This window comes from Takifugu flavidus, chromosome 1 (assembly GCF_003711565.1).
Source record: "Takifugu flavidus isolate HTHZ2018 chromosome 1, ASM371156v2, whole genome shotgun sequence".
NCBI classification, from domain to species: domain Eukaryota; kingdom Metazoa; phylum Chordata; class Actinopteri; order Tetraodontiformes; family Tetraodontidae; genus Takifugu; species Takifugu flavidus.
Genome location: NC_079520.1, coordinates 24892555 through 24914948, shown reverse-complemented (window position 1 = coordinate 24914948; position 22394 = coordinate 24892555). Strand labels below are relative to the sequence as shown.

Below are 22394 nucleotides of genomic sequence, written 5' to 3'. Positions count from 1 at the left end.
TAACATTCTGGCCTTCGGCGCCGAGCGCAGAGCAGCAGCACAGAGGCCGCTGCACCAGTAGATTTAAAAAGAGGTTCAGAGCCGGCTACGATTACTGTATTCCATGTCAGAAATGATGCATTTCTGTCCAGATTTGCCCGGAATTTAAAAAAGCAACGGTAAATGACTCAGATTTCGGTAGGTGCCTGACGCATGCAGATCTACCTCCGAGATCGAGGGCACAAATTCGGCCTTCAGCTTCGCCAGCTTTCCCATCACATCCTCAGAAAGTGTAGTCTTACTCAAGCAAACCCGAAGGCATAATGTCAGCAAATTAATTATGGATTCACCCAATTAGTTCACAAACTACGGCGTGTTCAGGGGAAAATGATCGTTCCCCCGAATGACTCGTCTCTTCGGTGTTTATCCCCGTCGTGAAATGTGCCTCTCAGAGATGTGTCGACGTGCGTGTGAATTGACGCTCGACGGGCAGGTAGCCTGACCTTTTTAATTATTCAATCTCTCCAACTCATGTGTCGATGCCGTCTCCCGTTCGGCTCTTTAGCGCTCGCCCTCCTGTCCAAACACGTTTCAATTTGTCAGGAAACAAAGTGAAACCTCTGCTTTGCTCCGCAGACGCCGTCTTCAGTGTCAACACTGAAGTCATACGCAGCAATAATGGCTGATTCTAACTCTGCGAGATTGCTTCAGAGGTCTACCCCCCCCCCCCCCCCCCCATCCTACCAGCGTCTAATAAAACAAGCGTTCTGCTCTTTTTAATGAGAGTCTGTCTGTGTGTCTGCTTGTAACTGTTTAAATCAACAAATTATTTTCTCATTTTGGCAATTAATCACATCAGAGGCTTTTTTTAGGTCAGTGTTTGCGTTATCAGTCAGAAGACTGATGGTCCAAATATCGGTACTAATGCTGCATTTAAGTGGATCGGTCAATAAAACATCACAATGTTGCATTAAGTGGTCATCGGGTGCCTTCAGTGTCTTTCTGACGAGTTTTAAAAGGTTAGGATATAATGAGAACTACAGTATATTTTCCTTTAGATGTTTACCACTGTTATTTTTAAATGATGACAGATCTTTATTTAAATTGACCAGTTGTAAAGGGCGTCTGGGGTTAATATTTAATATGGATTCCACTGTGATACAAGGAGCAAAAATCCTTGATAAATATTTCTATCAGTCAACCGCTTATAATGGACATGATTTTTGCTGCGTATATATACATTAGGATATATTTCTGTGGTCAATTAAGAGTAGCTTATTTGTAAAAAATGATGATATGCTGTTCTGACATATTCCTACAGAAGCCCAGAATGGACAAACAGATGTGAACATTAATGGGAGGGTTTGGATATACGTGATGTCAGCGTCAACTATAGTAAAAAGACTTTCAATTTACATTCTATCCGCTGTGAAAATATTTGACATCGATTATCTGACTTTCTGAAAAGGATTGTAATTCCACTGTTTTAAGATGATTCTTTTAAAGCATTAAAAGCTTAGCCAGTTGTTAATTATGCCATTTATCTGCCACTGCTTCAGCTCTGAGACGGCTCATTGTGAATGTTTGTCTTTTGTGCGGTAATAAAGTCCCCTTCCCCCACGTCTGAACGCGGGACTCTGACAGGGATCTCTGTGTGCCGCTGACATTGAGCAGAGCTTGCGGACCACGATGGTGCTCACAGAGGAGCTGCCTGTGGAGACAGAGCCGTCTGTCGCGGATATGGATTTCTGCTTTTATTGTCTGCACTTCTCTTGCACAAATGTTTCTCCTTCAATGAGCTGCGGCCCCACGGGCATGGTTTTATCGATCATCTGACTTTTAATGCCTCTTAAATATTAAGATTCATGTATATGACCTTTGTGTTTGGCTTGAGAGTACGAAAGCCCCCATCAAATACCCTTTCAAGCTCCTGCTGGTGGAGTTTATGCCTTTTGTTTCAGGTTTGAAGATATCAGGCTTAGTTTTCCTGCATTATATATCAGTACAGCATAGGCTCCAAGGGTGTTCCTCTTTTTTATTCTCATGGCTGACTGAGGAAATTCATAAAGTCATAAAGTTAAAAAAGATTATCTAAATTTAGCAAGGCCTTTTTTGGCCTCTGTATGGGTTTTCTTCCTCTGATTAGCTCTGGTTTTATCTCCTTTCCTCCCTCCCTGACACTCGCAGCGGAAGAGAGATGATGGATGAGCATGTGAGAGCCTCAGAGGCAGCAGCACTACCGAGAGATGGACAGATGAAAGGGAGGGAGGGTAGGAGAACAAAACGAAAATGAATCGAGTAACACGGCGCGGCCTTCCAGCAGGCTGTCAACATCCTGCAACCAGTGTGCTGCCATGTTGGAAATCACCCTGGATGTGACCTGTCTCAGCTTGCTCCGACTTCAAAAAACACTTTAGACAGGGATTCGCGTTTAATACAGTGTAAGCTGTCATAATTGATTAATAGTTCCGCTTAATGATTATCCTTGACCCGTCCTCCTCTGTGCTTATGCTGCATGGGCAGATGCTTGAGAAGTCAAGTGCTGGTCGATGTTGATGCGGCTCTCCGCGGATTGTTTTCATGCTCGCTCCTGCCGGGAATCTGGCACATGCTGCTATAAAAAAAAATAGGCAAGAATCAAGATGAGGCGCCGGGGGAGCGTTGTGCATGAGCACCGCTGCTCAGGCAGGTAGTTTAGCTCCCCTGTTCTCATAACAGGGCTGTTCCAGTAAAAAGGTCTTGCGCAACACACACACGCCCTCAATGTGAAGACAGCGGGAGGAAGACATCAGATGGTGGGGGTTTGCTAACTATACGTTGTGGCAAGATGACGCTAAGAGATGTACATACTAACATTAGACATATTGATAATCTATGAAAAACCGTAGCTTGGGGTCGCTACATCACAATCCAGACCTGACAAATCCTGATAAATCTTTGTTCTCGCCTTCCTCACAAGTCTATTCTGCTGACAGTAGAGATGACCGGCGAAAAATGAATTCATGACTCTGCCAGTGTTTTCTAGCTTAAAAAAAAAGACGATGTTTTCCTCGTCTCAGCATTTTCCGAGAGTAGGGGCGCTCCTCTGTGGAGTCGATGATAAGGACAGTATAGTGCACTGCAGCGGAGCCTGCAGTCCCTCCCTGGAGTCGCTGCAGGAACTTTTCTCAGGAAAAATGATTATACATGAAATGTCATCCTTGATGTGACTTTACTTAACTTGTGGGTTTTCCCACAATTTTATCTCTAACGTAGATTTAATCACGGTGCCAGGACTACTTAAATTTTGTTCTGATGAGATATTGTGAGCTTTTGTATTTTAAGCAGCCACTTAGTAGCAATATTGATTTATTGTCTTACTCCTGTATTGATGGAGACGTGGAGGTGAGATGGCTCCCTTCTGAGTAGATTTTAACCACCCTCTGTTGGCCAGAATGTGTAATTACACTAAATGACAGGCTGTCAGCTGTTCAGGTGCAGCCCATCAACTCAAGGGACGGCCTGTCAGGTGACGAATCACCTGCTCGATGTTCGATCGACTCCTTCGGCGTTCGGACTCTGCTTAGAACAACTTTTCCCCCGACGTCGGTAAACATCAGTATGCCAGAGTAAAAGCAGACTGCCGCTTCTCGGAGTCGACATACCTCCAGCGTCACCGCGATCAATGAGGGATGCGACAAATCAGATGGGGCGTCAGATAAGCGTTTGTCAGAGAGGGGAAGCGAACTTCAAACAGCGGAACGTGGCAGGTGTAGAGCATTTAGGCTCTGTCACATGTTAGAGGAAACGGGGCACTTTTTCACCCGCAGCAACTCCATCACTCCGCATGAGAACGTCTCTGATTTTTCTACAACTGCCGCCTGCAGCTTCCCGATGCTGTCGGCAAGAGACTGAGCGTCTTTGTAGTCGGGGATTCTTTAATGCCTACCCATGTCTGAGTGTTTTCCCTCTGTTACTATGTTAATATGTGTATACACATACATATACAGTACATGCGTGTTCTTATTTATTTATTTTTTCTTTTCTCGCAGGTGTATGTGCCGTGGCGGTATGCCCCGGGGAGTAGTGCTGACTGTGCACTAGGTTTCTGAGCCTTGTCAGTATTTGTAGCTGAGGGGGGGAGAGGTACCCTGCTGTGCCCTGCTGTCCTGTGCCGTCCTGTGCCGTGCAGTGTGTGACGCCATGTCCCTGGCTGATAAACACAAAGTCAAGAGGCAGCGACTGGACCGAATCTGTGAAGGTAAAGTCGGCAGCGAAACTTTCGTTAACTTGTGAAATCTTCCTAATTGCGAGAACTGCTGACATTCTATTCGGTTGCATGGTAAATTTCCTCAGGCGGTGTGACTTTAATGGAATGCAGCTGCCTCAAATCGTTTTCTCTAAATCATCTGAATGTTGATCTTCTCTGTTTTTTTTTCTGATCAGATGCATTATGTCTGTTTAACGGTTTTAATTTCAATATGGACACATTTGGATTTCTGGGACATAATTAAATGATGGATTAATATGTTGATGTAGTGGTAATAGGTTGATGAAGATGATAAAAAACCTCTATAGAATTTAGTCCTGTTGCTTTTGGCTGCGGTACCACTCCTGCGGCATACCCAGAGCTGATCATCCTCTAACCAATCATCTTTATTGTTATTAGTACAACCCCGAGACCTATTGATGATCGATACCTATTGAGTTCTGTAATTTTCTCTTAGCACACAGCGTGACCACAGTAACCACAGTATAAACGTTGACCCCAGCGGCCATGTGAAAGGTCTAAATGAAGTAACCGCACATCTGTGTGTGCACGTGCGTGTGCATCTGTCTTATGGAAATGGATGACCTCAGAATGTCTGGACTTGGATTTCCTGCAAAGTAGTAAATGGTTTCTGTCTTGTCACGGCTTTTTGGAAGCAGCCAATTTAAAAACCATAAACTACAGTGTTGATTACAGTTTACGTCGTGGATCATTGGGGTTGTTGATTACGCATCGGTGGCGTTGCCTTGCATTAAAATGCTTGAACACAGAATAGGAGGACCCCAAACTATAAAATTCACCAAGTAAACAAGGATGATGAGCCTTTGTGTGGGCGTATTAACTTGTCCAAAGCGCGATGGATGTTGCGTTTATATACCCACTTGTTTGACTTTGCTCAGCGCATGTGTGCAGACACGCACGTGTTTTTGTGCCTGTCAGACTGTGTCCCGAGGTAAAATCATCTCCTCTGTGCTGTCTGGGTCCCTGAGAGGCTTGTTATGCTGCCGGGCCCTCCTGGAGCCAGCATGCAGGGAGGCAGACATGACTGCAGTACTGGAAAATGAAGCGAAACGCACCATTACCCCCAGTGCCAGCATTTTTTTATTTATTTTTTTGCAGCATGATATAAGCACTTTTGTGGTGCTCAAGAAATGAAGGACACGTGTCGCACAACCCCCAAAAGTTCATACTGTGGATTAAGAATCGTAGTTTATAGCCCCTGCAACTGCCACCGGAAAATTATGTTGAATTTTTCATGCAAAGCGCTAATGTAATAATACATTAAGAGAAAAGAAATTACGCTACATAATCAGTGCCAACTGGGAGGAGAACAGAAAATGACCCCAAAAAATGCATAATTTCATTATTAAGTGGAAAGATTAAACTATAGCCAGGCTTTAATTTCATACCTGCATTTTCGTGCAGGCTCAGAGGATGCTCCTAGCTGCATGATTCAGGTACAAAACTCTTGTACATTCATTTGGATGGCTAATTTTCTGCTCTTGAATTTGAAGCCAATTATTTTAAAATCCTTTTATCTAAAAAAAAAAAGGCCTGCTTGAAAGACAGGAGTATGTAAATTCTAAACTGCCTGGATTTGTGAGACAGTTGGGTTCTCTTAACTTTAACGAGGCTGATTGTTTTCTTCCCCGTTATCAGACTTTTTGTTGTCGTCCAGTTGGCAGCGGCTTGCATTCCATTTACATGTGGCAAGAAAGAATAGTGGCATTCAAAGCTAATTTTTAAATTGCAGCCAAAGGGAGGCTGAAAGTCAGTGAACGATAATACTGAGTAACAGATACAGGTCTGCCATATTTCATAGCACAGGTGTGTCGGTTGTTGGGGGAAATTCTTCCTGATTAGAGCTGCGGTCCACATCCAGCTGTTGCACGCAAGAATTAGACAGCTGAGGTAGTTAGTCATTCCTGAGGGAACAACAGTTAGTCTGCTCTGTTGGGCACAAGCTCAAAGCCCACAAGAGGCGCGCGGATAGACAGTAACAGGTGTTGCTGCGATGCGTGCAGAGCTAGCTACCTGCCCAGGCCCCTGTTCTCACGCGCAAATGCCGCGCGCTCATTTACAAACACCCGCACGCAGAGCAGCACTCCAGATGGCCAACACAAAGCATCGGTGAATCAGTCTCCTGGATCCCATTGTGAGGGCGTAAAGAATAAAAGACTAAAAAGGAGTTGGAAAGGAAAACAGCTTGTGATCTGTTCAGGAGCCAGCGACCAGGCAAAGTTGTCCCACTGACTGCATGTACAGTCGTGGCGTGATAAGGTAGAAAACGGAAGAGGTTTTGTCGGGTCACTACGCTCAGTCACCTACTTACCGACAGTTTTTGCCTTCTCCGTCTGTCCAAGACAGCGCACAAAGTGGTAATCCTCCATGATTTAGTATTTCTGGCTGTTTTGCATGGTGGAAAACAATTGGCTTAATGACAGGGCATCATTAAGTTAATAAACGCCTTGATATGGATTTAACTAATCTGGCTGATCTGTAAATAAAGGAAGGGAGCTGCTGACAGACTGTGACCAGCTCCCTGGTTAGTTTTTCTTATTTGTTGGTGAAATGCTGGGGCTCAGCCTCGGGTCCAAGCGTGCTTTCAGTTTAATCTGAATTTAACTGGTGTTTTTTTCCCCCCTTATTTTCCAGCAACTGGGCTGATGCTGGGAATGTTGACAGGATTTGGCTTTGTTTGTTGACTGCGATATTGTTTTCCCGCTGGTTAGACGAGACCCACTCTAATCTTGTCAAATAATGTTTTAATCAGCATCTGCATTTTAATTCATGTTGCATGATGATAATGCTTCACGATTTCATAATTGGGAGTATAATCTCTCCACATACACTGCATAGCAAGTAGTAGCAGCTCATTTTTTTGTAATGTAATGGTCATTAAATGTTAGCGCCATCAAAATTTGATTAGGTTATATGTAAATGTTTCTGTTGTGTGGAATAAATCCTACTTGATTTATCTAACTTAGTCCTTTAATAACAAAACACTGTCAAACAACTAGAGTGGAACATTGTGGTATTACCAGCATGCAATGTGAGCTTTATTTAATTGTCTTTTCTTATAGAAATTCCATTCTTTTAAAACAAAATGCAGACAGATGGTCTTTGCTTTCAGTTGGGCTTGTTTACTCTAGTACCTCGCACAGATTAGTCATGATTAATGTACCTTTGTGTAAAATTAAAACTGGATATATGTTCTGAACTCTGTAGGTCCTGACAGAATTTATCATTGTTGTTATGTTTCCTTCTGCTCAACGAGACCCCATATCCCTATTAGTCTCCATATCGTGACATGGAGACAAATTTGGTCCTGTTCTATCCTTCCATCTCTTAACACTGTCTTTCCCTTTCCATTCTCTCACTCAGCTGCACACTCCTTGTCTCTCCAAAAAGCAAGTGGGCTGTCGTCTCTCCCTTCTGTCTACCCCATCTGTGATGCAGTATGGGCCACTGGCTTGATAATCATAGGCGGGCGAGGCGCAGAGTTACAAACGAGGCAAAAAGAAGTAGCAAACCGCCCAGCCCACTAAAATGGGAGAAAGTCATCAGTGGCCTTACCGAGTCCACAAGATCTGGCCCAGCCGATGATAGATTTCCAGTAGCAGCTTTTGGTGTGCTCTGTGTTCTCACCCCTATAAATGCGTGACATGCCCTGTGTGTGTCATCGTCTGTAGAGATTTGAGGCCGTAAAGAGGCGGTGGACTTCCTCCCGATAACACAGCAGATGCATACCCCCAGAGAGCTATTGGAACAGTGACATGCATTTTCTTTCCTTGTATCCCCCCCTTCTTCCCTCTACTTGCGTTAAAGCAAGCAAAAGCCCAGAGGCTTGTTAAAACTTTAATATACTGTACAATCACAGTAATTGAGTAGAATTTCAAGTTCTTCCAGTCATGCTTTTAATTTATGAAGCCCCATGAAAGTTTAATGGATCAGCATTTGTAGAGTTGCAGCTATCTAAATCATTCTGCGGCTATCTCTCCCTGCCCTGTCTGCCAAGTCCTGCCGTTAGCATCCTGTGCCCTAGAAAGATGGCCAGATTGTTCCAAAGGCGTGACTGTTGCTGGATGTCTGCTCAACACATTGTACCTAAAGGTCTTTCAAAGACACCATAAGACATGCGATGAGCCAGTGCACAGCATGTTGGCATGAATTCTGATGCTGTTCACTAATATCCAGTGGATATGTTTTGGGCTTTTCTTTTCTTGTATTTTATTATTCATGCTAGCAACTCCAGGGTCCCTGTTGCTTGATGAATGTAATATAGCATGCTCACTTAATTATGGAGCAGCTCTCATGAGAGGCATATCACAGAATGTAGACAAGATGAATATGCTACCCCAGTTCCTCCTCGTTTATGAATTGTGGGAAATGCAGCAATTTGCATTGCAGGAGATATGATGTGCCCTATCCTTGTTCCGTTTTAGCCACACCAGGCCGGCTGCACTTGGGGCGTTTATTATTGTTATTAATATTTTTGTCAGGAAGTGGGGATCTGAGTGACACAAGAGCCTGGAAGGGGCTTATTAAAAGAAGTTATTGTCAGCGCTGGCCATACAGAGATGCGACGGTGTGATTAATAATGTCTTTTACAGCTGACAAAAAGCACAAGGAAACTCAGACCTGGGAGGACAGTGCTGAGAAATCACTCTGAGGAAATTGCTAGGTATAGCTTTAATGAGAGAAACAATCCTTTTTAGAAGTGCATCATCCTGAACTGCCAAGAGCCACAGGAAGATGAATATGTTATGATCTGTTTTGTTTCTGACCTACTTAATTTTCTATTAGGGTGTTTTTAAACATTGTATTATCATTTCTCACTTACAATTTAAAAGGATCCACAATGATTAAAGCCTTAGTTCCACACACACAGACGGTGCTGTTTAAAATCTGTTGTCTTAAATTTAGCCCCTTTCAGTCACCCTTTCTCTTTGTTTCTACTGAGATGAGTACTAAGATGAGAGTACACGTTTCTTTTTCTAAACCTTTTTCCCATCATACTGTCACAGTCCAGTGCAGTCAGTCATACCCCCTTCCCCTTGTCCTAACCCACAGTGCTTGACTAAGAAGAGAAGTCAAACTTGGCAGCCTTCTGCCTTATCAGCCTTTCTTCCATCACACACTTATCAAATCTCGCTTTTCCTTTTTCCTGACACTGTTTTCTTTGTTTACATTGCTCTCCCCAAGGCAAGCAAACACTAGTGGTTATCTGTCTGATGCCAACATCTCAGATAAGCCACATCTGCTCTGTTGTGTATCTTTTGTATGTACTAGCTAAGTGGATGTGCTGTGAGAGGAAATGCGGCTCGGCGGGTAAAGGTTCAGTCATGCTGATTCACGGAATGAATAAACATTTGGGGGGGGAGGAGGGGTTAAAATTGAAGGCTCGGATTGTTTTTCCTCTTGGCCTGTTTGCGTGCATTTGCCCATTTAATAACTTCTATGTGGATATTCATGTATGTCACTTTAAGGGGCGGCTGTACATTTTCCAGTTGACCTTTGACCTTCATCTGTGTGGGCGCATGTCTGTGTGTGGCATTTCCAACTGCCTCTACCCCTGTTCTCTAGGGACATACTACAGCTTGTATGCCATCCCAACATGCTCAGTTCCTCTGGGAAGATCCATTCATGCCTAGAGGGATTTTGGACATTGAAGGGGTTAGTAGTAACAGTAAGCATTGTAAATACTGGAGCTTATACTCAAGGGCCAGGGCAGCATGCTGGCTATGTATGCTATCCGGTTCAAGTGATGTCACAAGGGCTATTGGATTTAAGCAGGTTTTAGTTAATGCTAATCCCCTTGTGGTAGTCGCTATGTTGGAAAAGGTTGTCCCTGCCAATGGCATGCATCAACCGCCTGGGATTAGTGCGTCTCCTCCCCTCCTCCATTCTTTTGGCATTGTCCAGCATGCGTTTGTATCCCAATTTCTTTAACCCCGGTCTTAGAATGCAAGCACCGTGCCGAACACAAGCATGACCATTTCTGTAAAATGGAGTAGAGCCTCAGCTTAAAGGTGTGTTTTCCCCCATCTGTATGTGTATGTGTCTGTCTCTGTTGGTGTGTATTCTATGTCTTGTTCATGGATTTCTAATGTTTCCAAAGCTGAATTATTTAGATAGGCTGCCAGCAGGGAGCCACATGATATTGCCGACATAGTAGTGAGAGGAGGAGGGGGTTCGTCAGCTACAGATCAGGTAAACTGGTAACTCATGCTTCACCTTTTCTCCACTCCTATTCCCTCCTCCATTTTTGATTGGTTGCTAGTGTAACTTGATAGTTGAAATGGGATGAAGAGCTCTATTTGTACTTTTATAGCTGTTCTCTCTATTGTGTTCCGTGATGCCTAACTCGAGCAAGCAGTCACTTTTTGGTGGGTCTATGGGCAAGCCTGGTCCCGAATGGACTGAAGACTTGGACAATAGCACTGCAGCTCAATGCCACTTCTGTGGCTCCATTGCAGGGCGGAGGAGTTCTTTGCCATTTGTTTGGGGGAATCCGGAAATCTGGTTTCCCCATGAAAGGAATGTGGGAGAGAAACAGGATTCACGCCTCCAGTCTTCCTTTTATAGACCGACCCAGCAGGGACGGCAGCTGCAAAAGAAGAACTTGATGTCCGATTTGAGCAACAGCTTGTATCAAGAGCAGGCGGTCACAGGCCAGACGTCAGCACCCTCTCAGGATTACTACCTAGCTGATGCCACTTTATCTGGTCAGCTACCAGAAGACTCCTTGTCTTACGGAGATCACCACCACCTTGTCTCGAGATCAGCGCTACCTTTGGGGTCCACCACTGGGGCCACGTGTGCTACTTGGGATCAAGGACAGGCAAGAACCACAACTCCCGCAGTCCTCTCCGCTTCTACACCTGCCCCTGCACCTTCTCCACTTCCTCCGCCTCCCTCTCCTCCCCCACCCATTTATGAGCTGAGCCATTTGTACAGGGAATCTCTGGGATCTAAGACGATCCCAGGCGTTGAGCGTATCAGTGGAAGCTCTATTTCTCCTGCAGTGTACGGGGTTCAGCCCCCTTTCCCTAAGTACGCTGCTCAGCCACCTTCTCTCTCGACACACCGAGCTTACAATAACACTGGCAGCCTGTCATCGAACTTTCGTCAGACGGCTGCTTCTTTTTCAGCGCTGGACCCGGCTTCTCAAGGAATGGACGGCGCTCTTCCCCGGGCTTATGGAATGATGGCCTCCCAGAGGCTGCCTTATGACCCAAATTATGATCCTAGTTCAGCCATGATGGCTGCTACAGCTGGAATGACTTCCAATATACCATCGCACCATCCCAGTGCCGCAGACCCAAAGAAAATGGTGGATCCTACTTTTTTGAATTTCTTGCGAGCAGAAGGCTTGGCCGAGAGTACTATCACTCTCTTGTTACAACATGGCTTCGATTCCCTTGCCACGCTGGGAATGCTGGAGGACCACGATGTCCGCTCTGTAGCCCCTAATTTGGCTCAGGCTCGAGTTCTCTCTCGTGTAATACTTGGTTGCAAGACAAATGGACCAGCGACACGTGCTCGTTCCAGCAGCTTTAGCCACCGCAACGATTTTTACATGCAACCCCAGGGGTTGACTATGGACCCCAGCTTAATGCAACAACCACCTTCCGCTATCCAACCCATGTCCCCCAGGATGGGAGAATTTCTTGGCAGAAGACCCAGTAGTGCACCATCTCAACATCTCTTAGAGACCACCACCTATCCAGGAGCACGTCCCCTGGCTACGGGAACATTCCCAGTCAGTCCAGGAGGATACAACAGTGCTTTGACCCAAGGAAGACCCTTGTCACTATATAATGCGCACACTGGTCTGGCCATGTCTGCACATGGACAGCAGCCACCCCCAGCTCCTGGCACACCTGGAACAGCACCAAAAACATTTTCTGGCTCCTTTTCCCCCATGGAGCTGATGAAGCGGGTACCCAACCTTCCACCAGCCTCACCAGTGGGAGCACCGAGCCCCCTCCATAGCCCTCAACTTCTCCGGAAAGGGATGAATGTCGCGCCTGAGAGTTCCATCGCTCCCGTGACGTCTTCTTCCACACTGCAAGGGCAAAATCTCAACACCACCAAGTTAGTAGGACGTCGTACTGGTCCGCCAGTCATTGTGTCAACGATGACCACCACACCTGACACAAGTAATGTCAAATCGCTCCTTTTCTAATGTCAATGTCTTTGTCTGTCTCACAACCTTCTGCCAGTTCTAGATATTTTCTGGTTTTATTTCCCCCAGAATCATATGCATGGTTACATTTAATTCAATATACTGTAAATTGTTTTTTGGTGTCCTTCAATAGTTCTAGCATGTTTTTTTATTAACCTGTAGTAGCGTTTACAATGTATTTGACACGTTAAGCTGCTGTGCAGGTCTTTTTAACACAGCTATTAACACATATATTGCAACAGAGATGTGTCATTTGCTAGAAGGCATCCTGTCTCATCTACAAGATGATATGATTCTCTTTAAAACATTGCATTTTATTGGGTTCTGTGGCACTGCTTTGCTTTTTAAACATCTCTCGAATGTTTTCACTCAGTCTAATGAAAGCTAATATTGGTGAACACTCACAAATCCATCTGCAAAACACAGAAGTACCAAGATCTTCTATTAATGTATTATTTTATACACCTCAAGTAAATCTGAAATCTATTTTTACTTATTTATTTGATGCCAAATTGCTGTCATGCTACTTTACACTGCACTCTCTCTTAATCACAAGCTTAACTGCCTCATATCCAATTAGACTAATTGGATGTATAGTTGTGTGGGCTATTATAGGTAGCTGTTTTTATAGCCAGCGTGTTAGCGGTTACTGTTGTCTTACTTCTGTTATAAAATACCACATTTACTACTTTAAAAAGTGGTATTTAATGTTGACATCTATCTTCTCAGAGTATAAATGTACAAGTCAAGTATTCCATTTAAGAATTGTTAATTTTTACTAGAACATTTTCATAAAAATGTTTTTAAATTTTCAGTTAAATATGTATCTTTTTTAAATTGAAGTATGCTCATGGTTCGCATGTTCATGCTTCTTATCTTAACACCTTTTAGAATCAGTTATGGAAACCCATAAATTTTATGAATATACAAATCAATTTGCTGTAATAATTATAATCTACTATAATAGTAATCTACTATTATTAGTAATCAAATAATAGTTGTCAAAAAGTAATCTACTTAATCTGTTAGTCTTCCTTTTCTTGTTACTCACATGTGACATCTCTTGTGGTCTTAAAAATACCAAAAACCTTATAAAAAGAGATATGCTCTAGGGGAGCAATGCAATGGAAGTCGCATCAACAACATTTGCATGCAGCCAACATTTGTTGCTTCAGTAACTTCATGCAATAATGGGCAGCCTTTGCTGACGACGGGAACGCTTACTTGTTAATTGCGTGTTGCTTGGCAACCAGAGCGTTTGGCGGATATCAGAGATAGATAATCTAGACATTTAAGGAAAGGGAAAACAAGTAGCACTGCATGCAGAGGTGCACATTTATTTTTGTGCACCTGAAACTCTGAGAACACGTTCACAAGCAAATTCAGTGGAAACAGAAAAAGATGTTGCAGGGATCTCAATGAAAACATTTCTCTTCAACTCATTCTGTCCCCTACTGTTTATCTGAACCGTGTATCTCAAGGGATTGGATCTCATTCTGGTGAGAAGGCTGTACCGGTGAAGAGCCTCTGTTATTGCCATGCATGGTTTTTCATGTTCAAACATGCATATTGATGAAAATTTAACACATTATTCTTTTTGCACCTCCTGAATAAATTGCATGTTTCACCAAGGCAAGCCAGACTTCTTTTCATCGTATTACATCAAAGCGTAAATTTGCACACAGCCATTTAGGTGTCCGCATTTTCATGTAGCCCAATTCTTAGTTATGCTCAAAGCTGAGTTTTGAAAGCAAAGACGTGAGTAGCAGGGAAATCTGTTGCAGCTTAAAACATTTATGTAAAGACTGCAGGTGGGAGGGCCATGCATGGTGCTAGGCCCTGTCTTGGTTGGCTAAAGCAGTAAGCAGTGTTAATAATGGCATTAAACAGCTGAGTCGAGCTTAGTTGCAACATTTCCTTTCCACTCAAAGTAGGGAGAGCGCCTTGCAGCACTCGTATTGGCCATGGAGTTGCCTGTCACTGGCATTTCACAGAGCAGCACAGGTGGGTAAACCTGACTTCAGTGTCACGTGAAGCAGAATAGCCAACCTGTTAGCTAGAGCTGTGAAAGGCCGATAGAATGTGTTGTGTGCATGCTCATAAGATTAACTAAGGTGGACACTTAAAAGTCGTCCACAAATGCCAGCACGTGGTTTCCTTGCACGGATAATCCACAGAACATCTTTAGCTGTTCTTTACCAGGGAGGGAATTAAGAGGTGGTGCACGATGAGGGCGGGGCTTATAGCTTACAGGAAGTGGTCAAGATCCCTTTCAGCCAATAGTCTTGTAGGATATGTCGGTAGTTATTCCTATAATTGTGCCAGGTTTTAGCAAGCCACAGTTGATATGACTAACAGTTATGTGTCCTTCCTGTGCGTGGCTGCCATAAGGCCCTGAATGGGATTTTAATTTCCCTGCCTTTTATTTGGAAGGACATCTACAAGGATGCATGTCTAATGTACTCACAGCTGTCCTTGCCTAAATGGCATTGTTCAGGTGTCAGGATTTCAGTGTTTGTTTCCTGTATGATATCGTGTCCTTAGACCTTTTCGCTGCTTGGGTTTGTAAGTTTGTGTATTACTGCTTGACCACCCCCAAGGTTGTTTTTTAATCTAACATTGCCCTGAGTTCACAAGACCAAAGGGTTTGTCCGTAATATATGGACATGTATGTGCATTTCACACAGTGTGGCTGCCCCTCCTGAATACAGCCCACAGATGTTCCGTCTGAGCAGCAGGAAGTGTGTTTGTCTTCATCTGAGGCCTGCTGGATGTGACAGCAGGACATGGGGATAAGACCTTAAGTTTCCTCTGTCTCTTTTTCTTCCTTCGGTTTAAACTATTGACTGTACAGAACAGCTTCTTGTGGAGGCGTTAGCACATTGGATATAAAAGTGGAACTGTGAGACTTAAGGCTTTCATTGCGATGAAGGACCCAGGATGGACTGCTTTTGTAGGCATATTCTTAAAGCTGACCTTTATTCATGTGTATGTGATTCAAGATGACAGGTCTACTTAAAAACGAGACCTAACCTTATGTAAGACAATTTGTAGAATGTAGTTTAACAACATTAATCCCGAACAGAAAATATGGGATAAAACAGTACAAATGTGTCACAGTGGAAAAATAAATCCTTCTCTATTGTGTATTGGTGTGCGTTGTTGGTACTATGAGGACATCACACGTCAGTCAGTGGGATTGTGTGTCATCCTCACTAATCCCGCTAATATGAATGAGCACAGGCAGACAGGAGGGTTCCATCACATGGTATTGGTCACGGTTATTACATAGTCTATAGTACATCGTATAGTACATAGTCTTAAGTACATCTTAATCTTAATCTTAATCTTAATAGCTGCGTAGTGGGTAGTGCTTTATTATTATCATACACCATCATCACACACCATTATTTAATCTTTATAATTGATCAACATATGTTATGCTGAACAATTTGGTGACTTTTGTCCTCTTATGGAGCGTCTCCATCGCCTTGAAATAGAAGCGAAACAGGTGCATTTGTTGATGTGCTTCCTTTGAACCCACTGTTGACATCTGTCTGGATCTAAGTGAGTAAAAGAAATGATTTGTTGGAATAACTTCATGTGATTATGTTGGTCGATCAAGCAGAGAAGCAGTTTATCTGCATTCTTGGCTCTTCCAGCTTTTGCAGGTCACTTGTAAGTGAATTACACTGTAATAACCTGTAAACATTGAATGTTGAAGGCCACCGCTCACCTTCTGCTTCATTTATACTTTTCTGTGCACCGTCCTTATGTCACCTGTCTCCAATATCTGAGAACCTGCTAAATTTTACATGAAAATTGACTTTTGCATTGCTTGTCTCACGAGAATATGCAAGAAATTAAGTTTTTCCACTGCTGTACTTCTTCCAAAAGACATCAAACCAAAACTGTTGTTCTGCCCATTATTGCTGTTGTCGCAAGGTATGATCACGGAAGGATTAATGGTTTCTCTGAAGCCAGGCAAACCACAGAGGGAACAGAGCTCTTCAGAGAATGAGGAACAGCTGGTTTCACCCTGTTTGTGACAGCTTGAGTGTTTAAGTGTGTTTATGTCTGTGTGTGATGGTAGCATCTGACCTCTGCTCTGGGTCAAAAGTGCTGTCCAGGGTCAGCAAGTGGGCTTTCAAATGGCTCATCTCCTTCCAGTACTGATAGATGCTGACAGTGAGTTGCTGGCATTTCATTTCCTATGCGTTAGCAATGGTTGGGTTCTCAGTTGATACTTTGCATACATAGAATATGTATGGCTTTAAAAGGCATACATGTTTGGCTTTAAAAGGCAAAAAAAACAGAGTGTCAATTTCAGTTACCACCAGCAATGCTTATACGAGTTGTGACACTTGACCCTTCGTGGCCCCTCATTGTACTAGCGATGATTGCTAAGCGCTGTGAGAAGAAAATAAGGTGTTTATGTGTGGGTGCCTGCCTTGTGACGTGATGAACCTTCTCCTTTTGGTGACAGTGTTGTGGTTGTCTTACAGTGACGGTTATTCGCTTTACAGAATGGCAATTATGTGTACTCTCGCTGACAGTAAGGCAGCGTTTTCGTATGATCTTCCCAATTATCTGTCGTCGGTTTTGCTGCATACTAGTGCAGCTTTTAGGAGTTTTGACGTTCCGCTTGTCTTACAGCCGCAACCGCGATAACGGACAGCTACCTCCACACACTCCCTGTCATTTTTTGTGTCTCCATCCCCCTTTTCCACTACCGCTCAGCAGTGGGTAGGTCACCCTGAATTATTCATCAGTGTGAAATGAAAAAGCTCATGGATATTGAATATCTCCTCTGAAGTGGTGGCCAACCTTGTGTTTTATTTTTTCCTTCTTTTTCTTCTCCTTTTTTTTTGCAGCTTAAAAGAGCAGCAAATCTCATTGCCAGGGTGTTTCAAAGGTTAACTGATTGCCTTACCTCGTGCACATATGTATTTTCTTCATTTTTCAGTGAAGGTTTGTAAAAGAAAAAATGAATAAGATTTGAATAAAAACATGGAATGTTTATCTTAGTGAATTCCTCATTGCGAAACAGCAGGTTTTTGTAGCTCCCTCTGATTTGCAGGACGGTCGTTGGTTGCTTTTGGCCTTCCTGATAGACCAGTTGTCATTTCATTCCCATGTGGTATTCTGTGGTCCTTCATTGTCCTCCTGCCCAGTTTGTCCTGTGGTTTGATCTGCAGCCTGCTCTGCAAATCAATGATGCTGGTTGCCATGCAGCCCTGCAGCCAACAAACGCAGCAGGACTCTCAGAACATCTCCCGTCTGAAAACATGCAAGGAAAGGATTTTGAGGGGATCCTTCGGGCTTCAGAGCTTTATTTTTATATCTTTAGGGCATTTCTGTAATATCATAGCATTTCTGTGTGTACTCGCTTGCTTTAGAGTCTTTATTTGTGTAACTAGAAAGCTGAACGCTGTTTCCCTAAAGAAGCGAGACTTGAAAGAGCCTAAGTAATGCCAGAAAGCAGATGCTAAGATAACGTGTAAATAAAATAAATAATAACTAAAAAAGGAGACGAGCTCCTCCTCCTCCCCTGATCTGTATTTTGTCCATGCATGTACACGCTGTGTGTTTTTATTTTCTTCAGTTATACCTGAGAGAACAGTGCCGCATTAACCCTGCATCAATCTCATTGACCATTAGGTTACAGCTCCCCTGTACCCTTTCAGTCATTACAGTCCATTTTCCTCCATTTCTACTGCACATAAACCCTGTCCTTTTTAGAGTATTCCCAGGCTGTACACAGACTAAATGAGGCTGCAGACATTAGCCAAAGCTTTGACTGGCTAACCTTTTACAGAAGTATACTAAACTGAGCTACAATGACTGACAATTGGAAAGCAGGGTGCAGCTTTATTTTCCTATAGGGAGAAAATGGATACGTAAATGGTTTCCAAGGAAAAATTTGAAAGTCTGAAATGGGGTTTAGAACATCGGGGGTGTTACGGCTCTTTAGCTTAAGTGATGTGCATCAGGTGATGCAGGAAGTCGGGCAGCGTCGCTGGAACTTAGAGGTGTCATTTGAGCCAGGTGTCGTATCATGTGACCAAAGTGTGGACCCTACGATACTGCAGGTTTAGTGGAGAAGGGGACTCCTCTGCCAGTGTGAAATATCATCTGCTGTGGAGGAGGGAGGTGAGTGAGTGGGTGGGAGTTTGTTTCCAGCGAGTGGAGGAGATGAAGAGAGGGGGTTTATGATGATGAAAATGCCTGTAACTCTTCAGCAAAGTGAGCTTTAAAAGGCTGTAAGCAGACACCTCATAGTTGTGATGGTTGACTCCTAGTTGACAAGACCCCACGACCCCTGGTGTATTTATCGTAATGGCACACAGCTGGTCTGCAGCTTCTCTGGGTTAATAGCCATGTGACAGCCTCAGGGGGAGATGGGGGCGTGAAGTACTGTGTATGTGCGCGCATGTGTGCGTTTTATTTGCTTGTACTCTCTGCCGAGTGGCATGCAGGGGCCACACTTGGGAGGGTGGGACTGTGCTGTGTCTCCGCTCTCTCTGCCAGGCCAGATGGCTCCTGTCACTGAGACAGGAGGTGGAGCAATGGGAAGAAAAGTGTAAGGACGGGAGGCCTGAACAGCGCCAAAGTGGCTTGTCCCCAGAGCCACCACATCTGGAGACCACCTGCAGCTGGCTCACCCTGCTCCCTCTGTCCTCATCCCTTTCCCTCATGCTCACTTTCTCGTTTTCCAGATGGAGGAGGTGTGTTTCAACAGGCTGCCATTTGCGTCCGAGTTTTAAGTTTAGTGCGTCTTCGCTGTTCGCCGAGGAGGAAGGTGTGAATGAAGGGTGGAGGGATAGAGGCACCAAAATATCCTTTTATTTTGTGCCTATAGCAGTCTTTGCGAGGTGTAGGTTGCATTTTTTTTTTTAAATGTTTGAAGTTAAAAAGCAGAGTGCGATGTTCACGGCTCTTCCTTTAACTGTTGCTGCACCTGAGCCAGTTGGGGAGTTTCTGCCTTGAAATTTCAGCCTGCCTGTCCTTTTTAGTTCTCCCTTCCCCCCCTAAAAACACACTAATTTGCATTTCCATGGTCTAATTTAGCCGTCTCCACTCTGTTTTGCCTTTAGTCCCCATTTTGCTGTCCCTCATCCCTGCATCTTTTCTAGCCCTGGTCCTTGCAGTACCATGGGGATTCAGGCGTGGGAGGCTAAGAGAGGAGGGGGGCAGCAGAGAACACAAAAGCAGAGAGACAGTTGTTGACTCAGGGTTGTTATCTGCACAGCTATCGAGGGGGTTTGGGCTCTTGGTTTATGCGGATGTGTGTCTGCATACATGCCTGAAGGGGGTTATTTATCCTGGCTGCTCCAGCAGGTGCCTCTCAAAGGATAAACCCAGGCCTCCTAAATAAATATTCATCATTTGGGAATTAGACTTGCGTCACCAAAACCACATTAGGACTTCTCTTTTACCACCTCTCTGCACTTTCTATCCATACCGTCCATTCCAAGCAGGCATCTTTACTCCCTAAACCCCAGATGAATTGTCTCTGAGCATAAAAGACAGAGAAAATCTCAGAGCTGTAGGTGTTTTGTACCAGAAATGTAAAGCCGTCAACTATCGTTGTGCTCCTACCGCATCTTTGTGACGAGACACCTCACGTTTTAGTTGGATCCAGCTTTGAAAGGTCAAAGGTTTTAAACTAAATCCATAGGAATCATGCTTCAATACAATGTTGTTTTCTGTCTGACCTTTTTAATTGGTACCTTCGATCATTTAACTCACATGAATTGATGGATGGCTACCCTGCTGCCTTCTGCCTATGATAGAGGCTGCTTTCACCTTGTCCTTACAGCAACTTCAGTCCTCCGGGTTTGATCAAAGCAAGTTAGTCATGTTTATTCCCCTCTGATACTGGCTGCCTATTGTTCCCTCACATGTTTAGTGGTAGAAAAGTGCGGGCAGAGCGATTCTGCAATAATGCACGTGGCGCGTAACAGTTTTCACTATGTCACATATCGGGATGCAGACTTGTGCAATCTTGAGCCAAAGTGACACCCCTCATTAGTTGTGGCAATTGGAAAAAAAACTGCACAACTACATTTTTGTGAGCATTGGTAGAATTCTGCAGTCATGGTTGCGATTGTGAAGAGCTGTGAGGGGGTCCTTCTGTCAGTCATTAAAACTAAAAAGTGTAGGTGATAATATCTGGGGAAAAAGCTGTTTCTTTATGGTACCTATGTTGCAAAACGTTTGTATAAAAGTAGGTCGTCGTCTTAGAGAGAAGGCTGAATTTCACAGATATGTTTTCATTTACTAGACGATATCGGTTTGACAACAAAGCGGGCAGGCATGCTAATGGTGCTACGTTATAATAGTAATAGTGGAAAACGAGTTCAATACAAGAATCTAACCCGCTCTTTTGCTAGTGCCAGGCCAGCTTCTGAAATGGACCCCTGAACCTTGAGGCATAATGTGGTCTACTGAAGCTTGGTCTCCAAGCAGCAGGTTGGCCTGCTCTACCATTCGCTTTTTTAAAATCCCCTTAAGTGCTTTAGTGGGATTTAACAGGCCTCTACATCCAGCGTCCTCTCAGCAGCCAAGTTCCAGCACTTACAGGAAAAGGGCGCTTACAGTATAATTAGGCCGGTTAAAGATGAGGACTCTCTCTCTCTCTATGGTAAATCCACATAGGCCGCAAGGAGGTTCGGACCGCTTGCCGGGTCTTTCAGAGCGTGACCGCTGCCGTTGATATTTGACTGCACTAAAGGTCAGGGTTATAAGTCCTGCAGCAGGGGGGCGAAAGCAAGCAGAGATTTATATAGAGAGATTAAAGTTTGAACTCTTTTGGAATCCGGAAAAGAACGTGAAAAAAACAAAAATTGTGCTTCTTTTTACGAGAAGGAAACCTTTACACTTTTTTTGTGACGGCGATGTCTTTTTATTTGGCTTTATAAAGGAAAAGGTACTGGAACCTTTAGATTTCCTACCTTATAAAAATGACAGACATGACAAAACAGCTTGAAAACCAATTCACCACCGCTTCTTGGTATAATAAATTGATATTTTTCAGACCAAATAACTGAAAACCAATAAACAAGCTTCAGATTCATTCTTTTTGTATCAAATAATTGTGCTTGCGTAAGCTTGTGGACTGACTTGTAGAAACAGCTGCTTGTTTGCGTAACCAAAAGCTCTCTAAGGTGTGATTGTGGCTCTCCTTTACGGCGGCGGCGGCGCAGGAGTTTGGCGGGGGTGAACAGATGTAACCTTCAGTAGTTATTTAGAGCCAGGCCTGGCTGCCCCAAACGTGAAAGGAAGAAATGTGTGTTCTTCCTGTGCGTGTGTGCACGTGTTCTTCAACGAGGTGCCGGTCTGCTCTCACTCCAGTTGACTTGCCCCCACCTCCGATATGTCAACTGCTGGAGTCTGTCAAAAGCACATGTGTGGATGCTGGTTCAGGCCGTGGACCAGCTTAGCTCTCCTATCCACTCCCCCACCCGCCATTCCGCTTCTGGGCTGGTGCCTGATGGGAGAGTCTAATGCTGGAACCAGCCGTTAATATTCAGAAACAGGTAAAGAGCGGGAGAGTGGTCGGGCAGCTATTCACTTATGTTCGTAGGAGTATAGCTCATCTCACTTCCCTTTATTTCTTTTCACATCACTAATCAATGACAGCCACTGTGCAATTATGGTTCTTTTTAAAAATTCAAGGTCTGGTTTTATTATGTACCGGTAATGCTAATTTAATTTTGCAGAATATAGTTTTGAAGGCTCCTGTCAGGTGCTGAATGGGGACTTCAAACACTATGCACATAGGTGATGTTTATGTTTTTAAAGGTTTCCCCACAATTTTCTATTGTATTCTTATTTTCCACTATAAACATTGTTCACCACAAATTAATTTCATATCTTTGCAGCGGTACTTTTCTCACTGGCACCAGAGCCATCAAGATATGACTTTAAATCCACTGTGTGGCTTTTAGCGAATTATTCAAACAATGATAA

The 22394-nt window shown here is 43.9% G+C and overlaps 1 protein-coding gene across 5 annotated transcripts in view; it reads left to right on the top strand.

Annotated features, from left to right (window-relative positions):
• Positions 1-22394, top strand: part of LOC130527418 (C-terminal-binding protein 2) — a 68957-nt gene that overhangs the window by 26897 nt on the left and 19666 nt on the right. For 2 of the 5 annotated variants that reach the window (XM_057035933.1, XM_057035969.1), the window contains exon 2: positions 4011-4219. The exons of 1 other annotated variant lie outside the window; for it this stretch is intronic. In XM_057035933.1, coding sequence (XP_056891913.1) covers positions 4162-4219 — 58 coding nt within the window. In that variant the 5' untranslated portion in view covers positions 4011-4161. Of the gene's footprint in view, positions 1-4010; positions 4220-10571; positions 12394-22394 lie in introns of those variants that run through there. 2 more of the 5 variants (XM_057035915.1, XM_057035924.1) reach the window with 1 other exon arrangement.